The 15,860-nt window shown below is 36.7% G+C and overlaps 1 protein-coding gene across 3 annotated transcripts; it reads right to left on the reverse strand.

Moving 5' to 3' along the window:
• Nucleotides 1–56: 56 nt before the first annotated feature.
• LOC139973114 (trafficking protein particle complex subunit 12-like) lies at nt 57–15,803 on the reverse strand. Of its 3 annotated transcripts, none has more exons than XM_071979543.1 (12): nt 15,671–15,803; nt 12,937–13,742; nt 12,506–12,622; nt 11,582–11,695; nt 10,609–10,747; nt 9,697–9,809; nt 8,869–8,941; nt 7,333–7,406; nt 6,132–6,230; nt 5,520–5,617; nt 4,285–4,372; nt 57–3,424 (listed from the first exon to the last, which is right to left on the reverse strand). In XM_071979543.1, the coding sequence occupies exons 1-12, from the start codon at nt 15,786–15,788 to the stop codon at nt 3,182–3,184; spliced, it is 2,082 nt and encodes a 693-aa protein (XP_071835644.1). In that variant the 5' UTR covers nt 15,789–15,803; the 3' UTR covers nt 57–3,181. The 3 variants fall into 3 exon arrangements, with proteins under 3 accessions (XP_071835644.1, XP_071835647.1, XP_071835646.1); XM_071979546.1 differs by having other exon boundaries at nt 59–3,424; nt 15,560–15,732; XM_071979545.1 differs by having other exon boundaries at nt 492–3,424; nt 15,522–15,732.
• Between the last annotated feature and the right edge of the window lie 57 nt (nt 15,804–15,860).

Below are 15,860 nucleotides of genomic sequence, written 5' to 3' on the forward strand. Positions count from 1 at the left end.
GCTCATACTATAGCACAGCATTCTCCAAAACTTGACAATCGGTTGAGGTACTCTGCAAAAGAGTTGCATAGCTTCTTAGATAAACAAAATTTTTTGGATAAAATTGGCACAAAAAAGAAGAAAAGTAGATTAAGAACAAAATGGAGGATTGGAAATCTGTCTATAATTATTATCACTTTGATGATCAACTACAACAAAACTATAAGACAATTGTTCTTCCATTCTTGTTTAACTAAGGAAGTTGCAAGAATTTATCTCATTTGCCTGTAGTTAATTTCTATAGGTATCAAATCTGCCAGTCCAAATTAAGATGATATTCGTGGTTTATACCGCTATATAAGTGTTACAACATATGAGCTTGCAATTATTTGAAGTGTACATGGGTTATCATACTAGATTCACTGTAAGCAAATCTTACAGGAAGGACTTGGTAAGCTGAGGGTATATTACTTCATGGAATAATCAATCGCACCGAAAGTGTGCAACAGAGGGGCGGGGGGGGGGGAGGCATGTATGCTCATGGGAATGTTCTCAGTTAATATATTTGCATTTGATAGGAAAAGCAGGGAGACTAGCAGCTCCCTGGTAGAAGTTTGAAACAAAAACCAACACCGTCAGTTTCACCAGTCCCTCTAGTCATGCATCGACTGTCAAGTATCCCTTTTTGGTGTTATTCAAAATTTGACTTCATGATGAGAAAATTGTAATTGGTAATTTTTGCCTTTGATCTCTTGATTTCTGTGATGACTGGTATTAAAAACAACACAGTATGCATTCCTTTGTTTTGTTTTTTATTTCATTTTTATTTGTCATTGTTAAGAAAACAAATGACATTGTGAAATATCGTAACTTCTTATAACATGTGATGATGAGGGGTTATTAAAGAAATTCACAAATTATATATGTTTAATATAATATCAGTCGCTTCTCCAAAACAGCTAAATAGATAAACTAATACCCGAGCCCCCCCGCCCCCCGTTCCCTCCAACAATCAACCCTATCCCCAATTATTATTATTACATGCCACCTGTTATGTGCCTAACAGTTCTATGTTGAAACTGCTATGAAACAAGCCTCTAAGTAAAAAAAAAAATTTTGTATGAAATGTAAACCACCAAAATCATTTCTGAAAAATAGATCAATATGTAATTTAATTCTGAGTGTAACACAATGCTATTGTAAGTTATGTAAAATCACAGAGTGGAACATTCACACTTTTTCTAGCAGGTACTGATGACAATCTGAACATTTGATATGGTAATATATGGAAATATTTCATATGCAAGAGATATAGAAATATATTAGCTAAGAGTTAAACTTTTGTCATCACTAATTGTCATTCTAGAAACCTCTTCTAACAAATACTGGACACCAAAAACTTACCTTTGAAACATTGCACCAATTGGAACGATGCATCATTGAGTTACTAAAACCACAAGGTTAGTACCTTCTAAATGCTAGCTAATTACCTTTCATAACCACTGTATCCTATCCATTTCACCCCAGTGTCAATTAAGTTTACTGGTGCAATGTACCCTCCCAAAGCCTGATACTACCTCCTGCAAAAGCCCTCTCCCCTGCCATCCCACCGCTATATTAAATTTTTGCAGGCACAACCAGAAAATAAAACATAAATAGAGACATCTCCAAATTGACCAGTTATAATGTAATAGTAGTTGAAACAACAAATACTAATTTATGGTATAGACAATATTAATAAAGAAAAGAATCAGAAATAGAAGACACACATTGCACGTTGAGTTAATAATGAAGATTGAAGGTGAGCAAAACTACCTTGCAAATGGATTGTACTCGTAGCAAGCACTCGGTCCACACAGGATACTACAGATATGTATCGTTACATTTTTAAGTTAGACATTAGGAAAATCTCTTTGCAACCTACGGGGATCTCCTTCTACTCTAACATCAGTATGCAATCTTTAAAGAATTTTTAAACAAAAACATATTTCCTGTGACAAAAAAAGAAAGAAATAACATCATATTCAAGGTTTCATTGGTGGCATCAATGGACCTTGTTTGATTTTCAAAATAGGCCTACTGACTCCACTTGGCCAAACATTTGCTATTTGCTTTCTTTATTGGTGCAAGTAAATGGACAGTTGGTTAATACCACGCCACTTTCTACTTTGCTGATGACCAACTCGAAAAGATAATGTGGTTATTTCTAGACCACTAAGAAGGGCCTAAAGAAACTTCGGAATAGATAAAAGACTATTTTTTAGTCAAATCACATGTATGCTGAACTGTCCTTCACATAAATATGGAGGATGTTTTTTACATCAAACCTATTTCTAGACAATGAAAGCTTTCAAGTTTGGATCAAGGGACCGATACTTTAGAGCTGGTCTTCTGTCTAAGATACAGAATCTTATCTGGTGAATCAGTACTGTGGAGTACAGCGCCGAAGATAAGGAGGGTGTGCTGTGTATCGAGCGGGGAGTTCCCCAGTAAAAGGTGATCGGAGCTTTTCCAGGAAAAATAGAATGTTGGCCCCTGTTTGTCTCCTTCCTCCCCCCCCCCAACTTCCCCCATGCCCATTCTGCACTGTAGAATTAAAGGAAGGCATTTTGAGGTTCTCTCAGTGTTTGGTTATAATATGTTTCAGTTCTGACCATAATACCCATGTTTAGAACACCTTATTATTCAAACACAAATATGTTGTCAAACTTAAAAATCCGATGACAAACAACTAAGTTCAACATGATGCTTGTCATGTGAATTACAGGCTATATAAAATTATTCAAAGATCTGGGAGGGCTTTATCTGTGTGATGCATGAATCATGAATGAACTTTATGTCTGTAGTTCTAAACAAACACAACTTTGGTTCAAGCTGCTTTCTCTATGAATGGGAGGCACAAGCAGGTAAAACTTGAAATTATTTTGGAGCTCTTCAAACATCTGGGCATATTTCCAGGATCAGAAACATAAAATCCCGGGGACATTTCCGATGACACCTCTAATCCGGGGACGGCAAAATGAAATCTGAGGACTGTCCCCGGAAACCGGGAACATGTGGTCAACTTGACCACAGATCCCAGAATAGCTCATAGATCGAAGACTGTGACACGGCCATTGAAAATAGTTTGTAACAAACATGACCCAAGAATAATCATGGAATTGTTGTTGAATGAAACTCCTTTTCAAGAACCAGACTGTCTTCATGGTAGCTTCAGGCAGCTGACGTTAAAGCCATCTCCCTTGCGCTTGGCTGCCATGCCCAGGAGCTGTTGTTTCTTGTTTGCGCTCTTAGACGATTCCAGCTCGTACAGGGTGCAGAGGTTAAAGAGGATAGATTCGTCCAGGTACTTGTCAGGCTCGTCATTGACCAGGGATTCCAGCAAGTTCAACGCACTCTTGAGTTTACCCATGTACAGTAGACAGACTGATATGTTGTTGACAGCCTGTCACAGAAAAGATAAAAAAAAATATATAAAAACAGGATTGAGAGGATTTTCAGTCGGTGGTCGAAGGGGCTCTCCAGTATTTTAGAAGAAGGGGCACTGTCCTATCCATCCTACTGTAGCAGAAGCTGAGAGGATTTATGTGATTTATGTGACTTATGTGATTATTATATAAGTAGTCATTAATGAGTATCATCAATGTACCCTCACTCCCTTCCCCACATCCAACCATCCTCACACCACTGAGCATCACCACTACACATCATGATTACAGTTATTGTCCTTGACAGATGTGATTGTCATTGATATATATCATCAATGCTCCCTCACTCCCTTCCCCACATCCAACCATCCTCCGGTCCTCCCACACCACATTCAAAACAAATAATCCTTTCTCAATACAAGACATAACAGGCCTTTTTATTCTTTATTCAGCACTTTGCACATTTTTCATCTCTAGGGATGAAGTTTTGATGAGATTATTTCAAAAATAGCAGTATTTGAACACTTTGCAACACTGAACAATATTGACATTGTTGTAAAATAAGAATGATGCTTTTTTTCCATTCACACACAAAAAAGAAGAAGTTAGAAACACTAAAAATACATCCCACCTTAAATGACTAAATGTTTCTTACTTTCTTGTGGGGTAATCTCCATGATGATTTAAGAAAATAATAATTCCCAAACACTGAAAAAGCATTTTGAAAACTTGGAACCACAATCACTTGCAACCCAGGAAATTTACTTAAAGTGAAATAATATGTACTTCTTGATAATCCAAAAACTTGACCATTCTATGAAAAAAAGCAAAGGCCAAAAAAAAAAAAAACCCAAAACAGAAGGAAATTGAGACTTACTGTGAAATTTCCAGGGTCTAGTTTAATAACCTCACTAAACTGAATGTGGGCATCTGTGTACATATTCTGTGCCATTCTTAAGAAGCCCCTGAGAGGATGAAGGAAGCAAAAGAAATACAAGACATGGTCAAGGTTATATCATGAAAGGGTGGTTAAACATCTGCTGACAAAGTACTGAATTAGTTAAGGTAATATTATGATAATAATAACAATGATAATAATAACAATGATCATAATAACAATGATAATAATAACAATGATCATAATAATGATGATGATAATAATAATAATAATGAAATCATAATAATATTAATTATAATAATAATAATATGTCAAAGGTCACTGAAGGAGCTGCCACCGTCTTGCCAGTTGAACTTAAAGGCTTTTAAATTGAGGCACAAATTAATTTGATACATTGCAGACCACATTAAAGAGAACTGCTATCAGTCTAACATACATATCTGTACCCATCATTTTTTATGAGATATATGACTCATTAAATGTATGATACTCATCAACTAAAACATAAGACAGGTTACGACCTCAAATATTAAACATTTTTACAAAGCATATACAAATTTGGCAATGACAGATGATGTTGAATGTCATCTTAGGATCTTCTTCTGTGTATGTCAAGGTTTAAAAAAAGAGGCATGAACATGTTTTTGGTTTAGTTATTAGATTTTAGAACACAGTGGTTTAACATTAAGATTTTGGCCTGCACTGACGAGCTGACAACATGAAGTTAGCCGCAGATGGGGCATTCCAGAGATTTAGCATACTTTATCAGCAGAATATTATGAAATCCGGATCGGCTTTATAAACGTAAGTGACACTCCAATTTTTTTTCTGTTTTCTTTGAGTATGACATTTTCAAGGCTGATATTCTGCCTAAAGTCATCACATTAATCAATCATTCCAGATAATTAAACACAAAGAGCTGTATATATGTTTTGTAAATCCAGAATAAACAGAGAAAAACAAGACCAGAAATCTGTGGTCGAGTTTGTTGGAAATATCAACTTCCACTGTTAAAGTTAACTAGTTAATTTCTATGTTTCAAACATACATACTACACTTGAGGAAAGATGTTGCATCATATGTTAAAGCTTCTTGATGTTATCATAAAACAAAAATCACCTTTGATCTCTAAAATACCATTCAAAATATCTCCTTAGGCGACCTTAAGCTTTATTTCTTTAGTTGTTTAAGATAAAAACCTTCATTTAACTCACTTGTTTATCAGAACTTGAATTTTAGCTGATTGGTCGTCTGCCTCCGACATTTTCTCGATGCCAGTGAAAGTCTCTTGAGCTGATTTTAAATCACCGAGCTGCAGACAACAGAAGAATTGAGCTTCAAATTTTAAATTCAAACATTGAACAGCTACATAATTAGCTATTAGTTGGGCTACCCCCTAACGATTAACTCAATTAACTATTTGGATTATTTAACCTTTTTGTTTTGAGAGAGAGAGATAAAGCTATATAATAATAATAATCATAAAAAAAAGGCTTATAAGCAAGTTAAACAAAAGTTTAACCTGGTCGAGATTCTGGCTGAAATCAGAACCACTGACAAATAAATAGTGTTTTATTGCCTCCTCAAAGTAGCAGCATTTTGAAGAGGAAAAAAAGACCAGCAACTGAAGGGTTTTGTTAATATTGGAATAGGAAATGGATCAAAACTGGATGAGCATGTTACCATGGCAGCTGAACTAAACCATTGCAGGCCACTGCATAAATTAACTTCATCTTTTGACAGAAAAAATTTAAAAAAACAAAGAAGAAGAAGAAAAAAGCAAGTGACTTTGTTAATATCACCGACAACAAGACAGGGTACCTCACCTGTAAATATATTCTTCCCACCAAAGATTCTATTTGACACCAGTTGAGTGAGTCAGTCTTGCTAAGAGATTGAAATACTTTTATGGATTGGTAATAGTCCTGGTACAAGAAATAGGAGGAAGATGGTTTGATCAGGTTAGAATACTGATAAAGTTTGATATGCTTTGAGTTGTGAAAATGCACTGCAGAAGAATGGCACCCGATTGCCATAGGACATTACAGATTAAGATAAAGATACTGACAGAGTTTGATATGCTTCAGTTGTGAAAATGCACTGCGGAAGAATGCCGTCTGATTAACATAGGATATTACAGATTGAGATAAAGATACTGACAGAGTTTGATATGCTTGAGTTGTGAAAATGCACTGCAGAAGAATGGCACCCGATTGACATAGGATATGACAGATTGAGATAAAATTGACCCAATCAGGGCTCATAAACAGCAATATTTGAAAAAAAAAAAAAAAAAAAAGAATTTTCGTCCCGGCCATCACACACAATTGGAAGCTGCATTATTCTTCCCTGACTCATGATCATAACAGCAATATCATATAATTTTTGATTTATAATATTTTGCCCTCTGTAGGCCTGCAGTACGTAAAGACATAACTAATTATGAATATAAATATCTTCTCTAAACTGCTTAATCTATGCAAGATTTGTTTTGCCCTTCCTCCAGTTTATTTCAATTCCATGCATTTTTCAAACTATTAACAAATGTTACGAGATTGATCACTTACTCTTAAATGAAATGAAAAGGTCAACAGAGATTTGAGGTACAGATACTGACAGAGTTAACAGCATTAACATCACAACTTGAAAATATTCTTAAAGTTCAAAATGGATTTAGTTTACAATTTTAACAGGGACAGAACTGAACCTACTATGGTCACAAAGATGCAATAATCATTATTATGCCACGTTGGTTCACAAAACAGAACATAAACTAAGAGGGAAGAACACAGTTAACAAATAAACAACCTCAAAGCTGTGCAACATGATAGAATATGGTCCGTATGGATTAGGTGGTACAAAAAGATATAGTCAGAGAAAAAAAGCCAGGCTTTCTTACATTTATTTCAGGGTAAAAATATTTCCTAATAATTTCTTATTTTATATAAATGCATAAGAGGTGGACACAAACTAAAACAAAGCAAATCTAATGACACAAGAGACAGAAAAGTTCTGTGCTTAACGAACCTTCATAGCTAGGAGGCAGTTCCCGATAGAATACTGAACTCTGTTGACTCTGTTCTTCCACAAGATGAGAGAAGCTTAAAGAAAAGCGACCAAAACGGAATTAACATGTTAGTCTCCCTAGGGCAATGAATTGTGGGTAATAAAGCTTGTACCTTCAGTCAACTACTACAAATTTGGTAACAAAAACAACAAATAAGTCTTTTTCACTTTTCAAATGATTTACAGATCTGATAATTATAATCATGGCAACTGCCTGGGAGACATTCAAGTTTGCTGCAAATTTAAGAAATAGGAAAAACCCCCCTCCCCAAAACATGCAATACTTTCCTGTTGTAATAAAAATCACTTCATAACAATCGCTAGTTTGTTGAATTGCTCTCAAAAATGCTTAATGTCAATGTAAATGACTGTGGTAACAGTATTTGTCACACATGTGTGAACCTTTCTAGCATCCTATTTAAAAAAGCAGACTATTAAATACGCTGCCCAGACGTACCCGATTTATGGCTACAGTCCCAGAATTCATTTACCATCCCTGGATTTCATGTACTGTCCCCAGATTGTTAAAAGCGTCCTCTGAACTATCCCCCCCAACAACATATTTACATTTTTTCTTTTTTGGCCAAGAAACTGGTAGAATGTAAGCAATGGTTTTTTACAAAGTTACTGAAGTAAACTTAAGGACATTCACACTCATGGATAAAGGCAACACAGATCACTAAATAATTCACAATATGTAGTACTTCATATCCTTGCATATTTTGTGCATATTAATGATGAAAAATACAATTTATTTCTAATTTTCCTCTTTTGGCCATGGATTCTTCTTTTGGACAAAATACTTGATTCAGGAGGAGGTCATAAAAAAAACTTGGGTTATGTGGACAATCAATTATCAAGAGACATTTTGAGGACATCTCCATGTTTGGCAGTGTTACACTAAACACCACCAAACACTTTAGATGTCCTCCAGCTTTCGCCTCTCCCTTTATATGTAAACTGTAGATATTATCCTACATGATGTCAACATGAGGGGCCCATAATTTAATGTTTTGTCCCCAGATTCACTGAAAAGAGAAAGCAAGTCATTGTACAATGCAGGACATCATCTCTTGTATGTAAAGTCAACTTGGGTAAGTACTGAGTGATGTCTTAGTGAGATGCAACAAGGCATGTTATCACTGTCAGCATCTACCTTACTTCGCACAGAATCTCACAAGCCACTCATTCAATTCTTTAACTTGTGCGGATTTTAGGAAATGTTTTCCGTGCCTCAAGGGTGATTCGAGACCTTTACAACGATAAGCCATCCATTCTGTGAAATCTGATCAGTAAATGGATGAAATCACAAAGTTCAAGGACAGAATTAACTAAAATGCAGTGCAAAACCACTGATATCATCATCACCCATTGTCCTTTAAATAGAAAATGATTTTAAACTATTAGCATTGTGAAGTCACTGTATACCATCCCTACCTTCAGTAATCAGATTTTGTAGCCACGTTTCTTAAAAGCAGACAAATTTCTGTTTCAAACCTTTAATATATTCTTCGGAGACCCCTGATTTCTCTCCATATTCGTCCAAACCTTGAGATAAATTTGAGACAATCTGAAAGTGAAAAAAGAAACAGAAGTATAATATACTTTAAGGCTAAATAATCCTTAATGAAAACATCTTCAAAACATCTTAAACAACAAAAATGGTGACATCTTTCAAGTCAGTTCTAGGATCTTTGACTTATTTGTCACACTTCCTTACTTTGAGTTTCATAAAACACAATGTACAAGAAGAATTATAATATATGCCAATCCCATAGCTTAAATTATCATGATAACTAATCAAGAACATTGCAAGCATAGGGCGTCAGGCAGGGGGGTAGGAGCCGGGGGGGGGGCACATGCCCCAACTTTTTTCCAAAATAGCAAATGTGCCCTTCTGGCAAATAAAATGTGTCCGGTTGATGAACTGTCTCTTGGATATCTTAAGCCTTTGTTAATTTTATTTTAATTATTTATTTATTCTTAGTCTGTACATGATATTTTTAAAATGGCATCCCATATCTTTTTGCAGCACGGTTAACAATAAACAATCTCAATAAATAGTATTTATAACATACTAACACATCATATATATTTAAGTGATATGGCCGGTGTGAATCAGTTTATAGCATAACGAGTGGTGGTAGTGGAATGAGAAAGTGCCCCTCTGAAGCTGTGCCCCCCCCCCACTTTTTGGAAGCTTCTTACCCCCCTGGTGTCAGGGAGGCACACAGTGCTGTGAGTCATGAGCAACACCGTACGTGAGTATCAAAGCCAACTGTTACAGAGATTATGAGAGATACCGATCACTAAATGAAACTTTACCTTCTGACAGGTAGCTAGCAAAGCATACAGACGGGTCATACTCTGTTGATGCTGGCTGACAAATTGTGGTATTTCAGCGACAAGGACTCGGAAACTGAACGGAACCATAGACCCTGCAGGGATAAAAGAGTTAATGGCACATGAAATTGTCAAGATTATTCACTTTCCATTGTATTTTAAAGTCAGTAACTTGGCATGAAAAGTATTTGAGTAAAACATAAGCATGAGAAAAGAAAAATTTGTTGTGGCAATATGACAAATTGATTCCTTTGGAACCCTCCGTAAACAAGATATAAAGTTGAGGGGCCTACCACATTCCCTGGGGTAAGGAATGGTTGGAGTGAGGGTAGTATTAATGTGTACAGAAGTGGTGTCAAGGGGGCAGAATTCTACACTGAACAGAGAATAATGTATCTGGAATCACATGACAAGATACTACTCAAATCTGTTCCACAAAAGGCATCCTTTTTTCATTCTCCCTCCCTCATCATCCCCCATGATTAGACTCTGATACAAGAATGCTTTTTAAACTTTGAAAGCATATATGAAAGAGGGAGGTCTGCAAAGGGGGGGGGGGAAGGGGCAGTTTGTTGGGGAATGTATGAATGTATGTTTGTATGTGTGTTTGCGTGTATGTATGTATGTATGTGTGTATTTTAGATCCTCCTGTAAGCAGGAACTCGCAAAAGAAGCCATCATTGGCTTTCAAAGCCGCAAGCTGACGGAAGTCAGTCTCTTAGATTCATGTTTAACGAGCATGATTATGAATTGTCAATTGTAAACAACTCTGTAACTGGACGACATACATTAATCTTGGAGTGACTCGAACTCGGGACCTTATGATTGAAAGGCACCGGCGTTAACCGCTGAGCTAACACTCCTATGAGTAGGATGGAGCATAGAAAAACTTACCCTTCCTGCCAGGGTAGAGGGCAGGGTAATACTGATAGTACAAGTCAGGTTTATCAAAGTCCCGGAAAGGTTGGCTCTCTAGTTCTGCAGTACTGAACTGTCTCAGCTTCACCAGCAATGCCAGTCTCGTGAACCAGATCTGCAAAGAATGGAAAGGGGAAGGTGAGGCAATATTGATTGACAAGTCTTTAAATGAATAATACCCTGAAAGTGTGGTGTGCTGGTAGAGCATCAGCTCTTACAATGCTAGGGGTCACAGGCGGTCCAAACAACTTTAGGCATCATCTTACCAATCAGAATCAAATAGTATGTCTGTCACTGAAGGTATATTACAACTTGTTGATATCTGGAGGGTAAAAAATCCTCTTTCTAAAGTCTACATTTGGAGTTATGAAATTTCTCATTTTCAGTTGCAAAAGAACATTGCAGATCTCCCAGCAGCTCTTCAACGTAAAAAAGGTTTTTGTAAAGGTTGTAAATGAAGAAATAAAGGACTTTAAAGGTCCAAATTGAAGTTAATTTGTAACATACTTACCATCTATGCCCATTTGACATGATCATCTTTGGCCCTTATTAAAACACCTGACTTACATTAACTGTTGTTTGTGAGTCTGTTTTGTATCACTGCATGAATCATGCCTGGCTGTCCACAAAAACTGAATACCCAATGGTTAGCATGACTGAATAAAATATTTCTTCTCTAAACTAAGTCTTTAAAACATTTTTTTTAAACTTAAAACAAAAATAAAGGTTTTTAAAGGTTTTAAGCAGTATTTTGAAAAATTAAAAGCTGTTTTTGAAAATAAAGAGCTGTTTTTGAAATAAAGGTTTTTAAAGGTTTTAAAGATTTTCGCTGGGAGGTCTGAAATTGTGGCTATAAACCTTACATTAAAACTGCTGCTGGTTTCTTAGTTATGATTCTTTCAGCTTCTTAACAACTTGACGATTCTTTTGACTTCAAGTTTTAACCTACCTGTATTGATTCAGCAGTGTTCTGAGAAGGCATACCAGATTGACCTTTGCCCTGACCTACAGAGGTCAGCAACAACCCTGTCAACTGCACGGCTGAACGTAGGCAGCCATCATTCTAAAAGAAGACACAGGAGATAATCAGTATATATGAGACACCATAATCAGGATTGATTAATCAGGATTGATTAATTGATTAATCACCATTGTCCTGTCATTTGCAACAGACTACGACTTCTCAATATTTGACAGGCTTTTGGGATGTTCAGTATTTCTCTGTTTTAGGATATGCGAACTGACACAGTATCTGTATTGCAGTACGCATCACTTCATGTGACCATTTCATCGTTTCAAACACTCGAGCAAGAGGGATGGCAAGATATTAGCTTGCTATAAAATGCTGCAGTGTAACCAGGCCTTTATAATAACTAACACAGCTGACGTTAATGTACAGGTATGTACATTTTGATATGTTGGTGGGCCAGGGTGTTTCGAAAGAGGTCACCAGTGAGACATGTATTGGTAGATAAAAAATTAGTAAAGTAGTGATGCATTAAAAGAAAATTTAGTTACAAATAGCCTTGTATATAAAGTAAACTCTCATTATGTGTCTTGATTTTAGCAAAAAAACAAATATGCTAAATTTCAGAAGAGCGCCAATCCTCCCTTCAAGACATGAATGAGTCTATGCACACTGTGAATTGGACTCCTCTAGTTTCTAATTGCTGGCTGAAGCCTTTCTACTGCATAGGCACATGGTAACTGAACCAGAACATGAAACACCAATAGCAATCACTAACTTATAGAGTTCATAGCTCCTTGATGCTACAGTAGTTTTTTTATGAAACCAAATCATTTTCCATTCCTCAGAGTTGAATTGATCATGCACTGGTGTGATAGAAGACTTGAAATCAGTTGAGGCTCTTACCAATAATCTTTTCAGTCCATCCAAATCCCTGGTGACCTGATCCAGAGTCAGTCTTTTTCTCTTGGTCACATCATCTTCAATATGGTACTTGTAGAGGAGCTCTTTCAGGGTGTCCACCTGGTCAGGGAAACAGTAAAGTAATGAAAGGCTTTAACTCCAGGTACTTAAATTAAGCCAGTAGATTAATATCTTTTGTTCTTTTAACACAAAAAAGTCTAACAACAAATCACCTACTTGGCTTAGTTTTGTTTACAGACTGGAAACTATTGATCTTGTCACCAGATTTCCCAAACACAACATGAAGTAAACATACATAGAAAAAGATATGAGGAGACGATGAACTTGGTACTGTAAGTAAAATGTTCTTTATATCTTTTCCATGTAAAAAAAATTGATTCAGCCTTCTTTTTATAACATTAATTACGTCTCACCTGTGCTTCATCGAAGGAGATGCCTGGCATAGTCAAATCAGGTCTACTGGCATAATCTGTCCCCTGCAAATTCACTCTTGACTGAAGTACATTTAGAGTAGATTCACTCGGCAACCACGCATCTTGCCTCCTGTCTGCTTCACTGTTACTTATGGCTGACAGAAATGGGTCTTCGTCATCCCAGGGAGTGTTCCCTTTGTGGAATGTCGTCACCGAGGGAAGCTTAGGGACATTCACTGGTCTTCTATCCGGCGTATCTTTTGCAAGTTCATCAACTATCTCTGGTAGAGGAGTGGACCCTTCCAGTAATTCTTCAGTGTTCAAATTGTTCTTGGCTGTTAGTTTTAGTTCACTGTTATCTATTTCTTGGTCTCCACGATCGCTTGGAGATGTTTTTTCTACAACGCTGTCTGAATCTAAATTGATTTCCTCTACCTCACTTTGCGTATCAATGATCACATTTGTAAGGTTCTCATCTGTGAATTGGTTCTGCATTTGGCTCTCTTTAGGATCTGTTGCTTTAGTGGGGTCCGAGGACTCTTTAACAAATTCCTCAGCATCCTTTTCTTCTGTGACCTCACCAGTAGAGTCCTGAACACCAGCAGAAGGTGGGTCAGCACCGATCAAATCTATTGTCTCCGTTTGTTGTGATGGCTGGTCGAACAAACTGGTATCAAAAGGTTTAGGTTGAGACAAGTTGTTAAGCTGCCCACTTGAAGTATCAACTTCTGGAGGAGTGGAATCTATGCTAATGAGAGTTTCTTCTTGTTCTTCCATTTTTGTAATCTCAAGAAGAGATGAACAACCTGCAAACAGGGATAAAGAATACAAGTATATATGCTGATTCTGTACTGTACAACTTATAAGCAAGTGAGATAACAAATGACCGTCATTCTTCTCGCGTCAAAGTTGTCACATAGGAAAGTCGTGCCATGACAGGAAAGTCATGCCATGTTGTCATTTACAGCGTTGGTTGATCATAGATCTCCCACAATTGTATATGTTGGATATTGCCATGTACAGTAATATAGCACTTAAGGAATTTAAGTTATTCAAATAAAATCCTTTAAGCCTGTTATAAATATTTAAACAAGAGTTATCATGCGTCCCTGGAAGACCTTTAACTCCAGTTCCTCATGCTGGAGTACTTAACGAGAAAATTAAGTATTTTACAAAGACCTATAGTCTTATTCCTTCCAGAGAGTTTAGGACTCCAGAATTTTGATATCCATGAGTATACATGTGTGTTGCCTAGATGTACTGTACTGTAGCTTACTTGGATATTGTTTGTTAGCAATTGACTCTTTGAAAGTCTGAGCAATTGGTTCACTCAATAGTAATATTTTTATACACTTTGTGCTGTAAATCTTGAACTAATCAACAGTTCAGATATAACATCCCATCATACTGTAGTAGCCTCCCTTAACAATCTAGGGAGGATTTGTAAGCACTAAACCACAGAGACTTCAATTTTGGTGAGATCTGCAAAACTGCAATCCAATCAGAAGGGTCTCACAATTTTTTTTTTTCTGTAGGTCTAGGCTACGGTATATGCCTGTACAACTTCTTGGTTCAACTTATGTTAGCATCATTGAGAAACATTCATATTTTTTACATTGTGATTCAATGATGATCTGGGAGAAGGAAACCAAAAATCAACTTTTTCATCATTTTAATCTAAGTCTGTAGGCCTAAGTTTCTTCAGAATCAGAATTACCAATTGGTATTAGCAACTTTAACCAAACTGCAGGGGTAATATTACAATAGAATACCGTGGGAATTGGGATCAAGACCCATTTTGCAGTGCCTAATTTACAACATGCAGTATGGTAGAATATGTTAATTTTGCATGTTTCCTAAATATGCGTACTGTGTTAATCATAAATGTACTGTAACTGCACTGATAGCCACTGTGTTGTTCATCAAATTGTAACCACTTGGTCTTGGTGTAATACTGCACAAATCGCCCCTGATGTGGCTGTTGACGTGCAGTCCTCCAAGCTGGCTAATGGTGCTGCTGACTTCCCAGCATTAACTTGAAGGAGGCGGTGTATGGTGCTGATTTTAGATCAGGTGGGAGTGCGTTCCACTGAGGGATGGTGCGAGGATAAAGTGAATATTTATAACAGTTCAATCTCAAGTTTTATCTTCAAAGTCTTAACGAAAAGCAAAATTTCCACAGTGAACTAAGAAACTTCTGAGACACTGTCGAGGATTACTCCATTTATCAGATAGTTCAACGTATGCATAGCACTGTTAAGAACAATTTTCCTTGCTTTGTTTACAGTACGCCTAGGCTAGTTTGACTTTACTGACCTAAAGTTACATGTATAATTTTCTCTATTTACGGCGGAATTTGGTCAAACCATCGATGTAATAACATTGCTTAAGGATAAACCTAAACAACTGAGCAAAAGCAGAGAGATCGTCATCACTTCTATCCTATGGAAGATCATTAATGACATTACTATCGCGAATTTGCCGTCATGCAAATTGCAATGTAGCCTAAACCGTACACGGTAAAGTATGCTTTGGCCCTTCTTACTGTACATATGCTACTGTACTGTAGACAAACTGTTGCTTACTGTAGGCTTTGGAGTATTAAAATGAGTCGTATTTTCACCCAAAAAGAATAGATCCGACGGATGGAGATCTACTCCTTGTTTAAAGTCCTCCTTGTTATTGGTCTAAACGGTATCATCAATTATAATGACCATGGGCGATCGTAAATTACCAAATAAGTTACGAAGACGAAATTCCAGCAGTTTGTTGCCCGACAAAAGTCTAGCATAATAATGTGCTGCAATTCTAGTCACATGATGAAAGCTTGCTATAAATCCTGAGTGATTCATGTGATCAATGAGACCATCACGTTCGTATTTTCTGCAAGGGAAAGTTAGTTCGGGTTATGACGCTTTGCTTCT

The sequence above is a fragment of the Apostichopus japonicus genome, chromosome 9 (genome assembly GCF_037975245.1).
Source record: "Apostichopus japonicus isolate 1M-3 chromosome 9, ASM3797524v1, whole genome shotgun sequence".
NCBI classification, from domain to species: Eukaryota; Metazoa; Echinodermata; class Holothuroidea; order Aspidochirotida; family Stichopodidae; genus Apostichopus; species Apostichopus japonicus.

What these genes read in the sequence shown, in the direction of transcription:
- LOC139973114 (XM_071979543.1), bottom strand. Translation starts at nt 15,788, where the DNA reads ATGAATCACTCAGGATTTATAGCAAGCTTTCATCATGTGACTAGAATT. An exon ending in TCGTCTTCGTAACTTATTTG is followed by an intron (nt 13,743 to 15,670) that starts GTAATTTACGAT and finishes CCCTGTTTGCAG; the next exon opens with GTTGTTCATCTCTTCTTGAG. An exon ending in TCTCCTTCGATGAAGCACAG is followed by an intron (nt 12,623 to 12,936) that starts GTGAGACGTAAT and finishes TTCCCTGACCAG; the next exon opens with GTGGACACCCTGAAAGAGCT.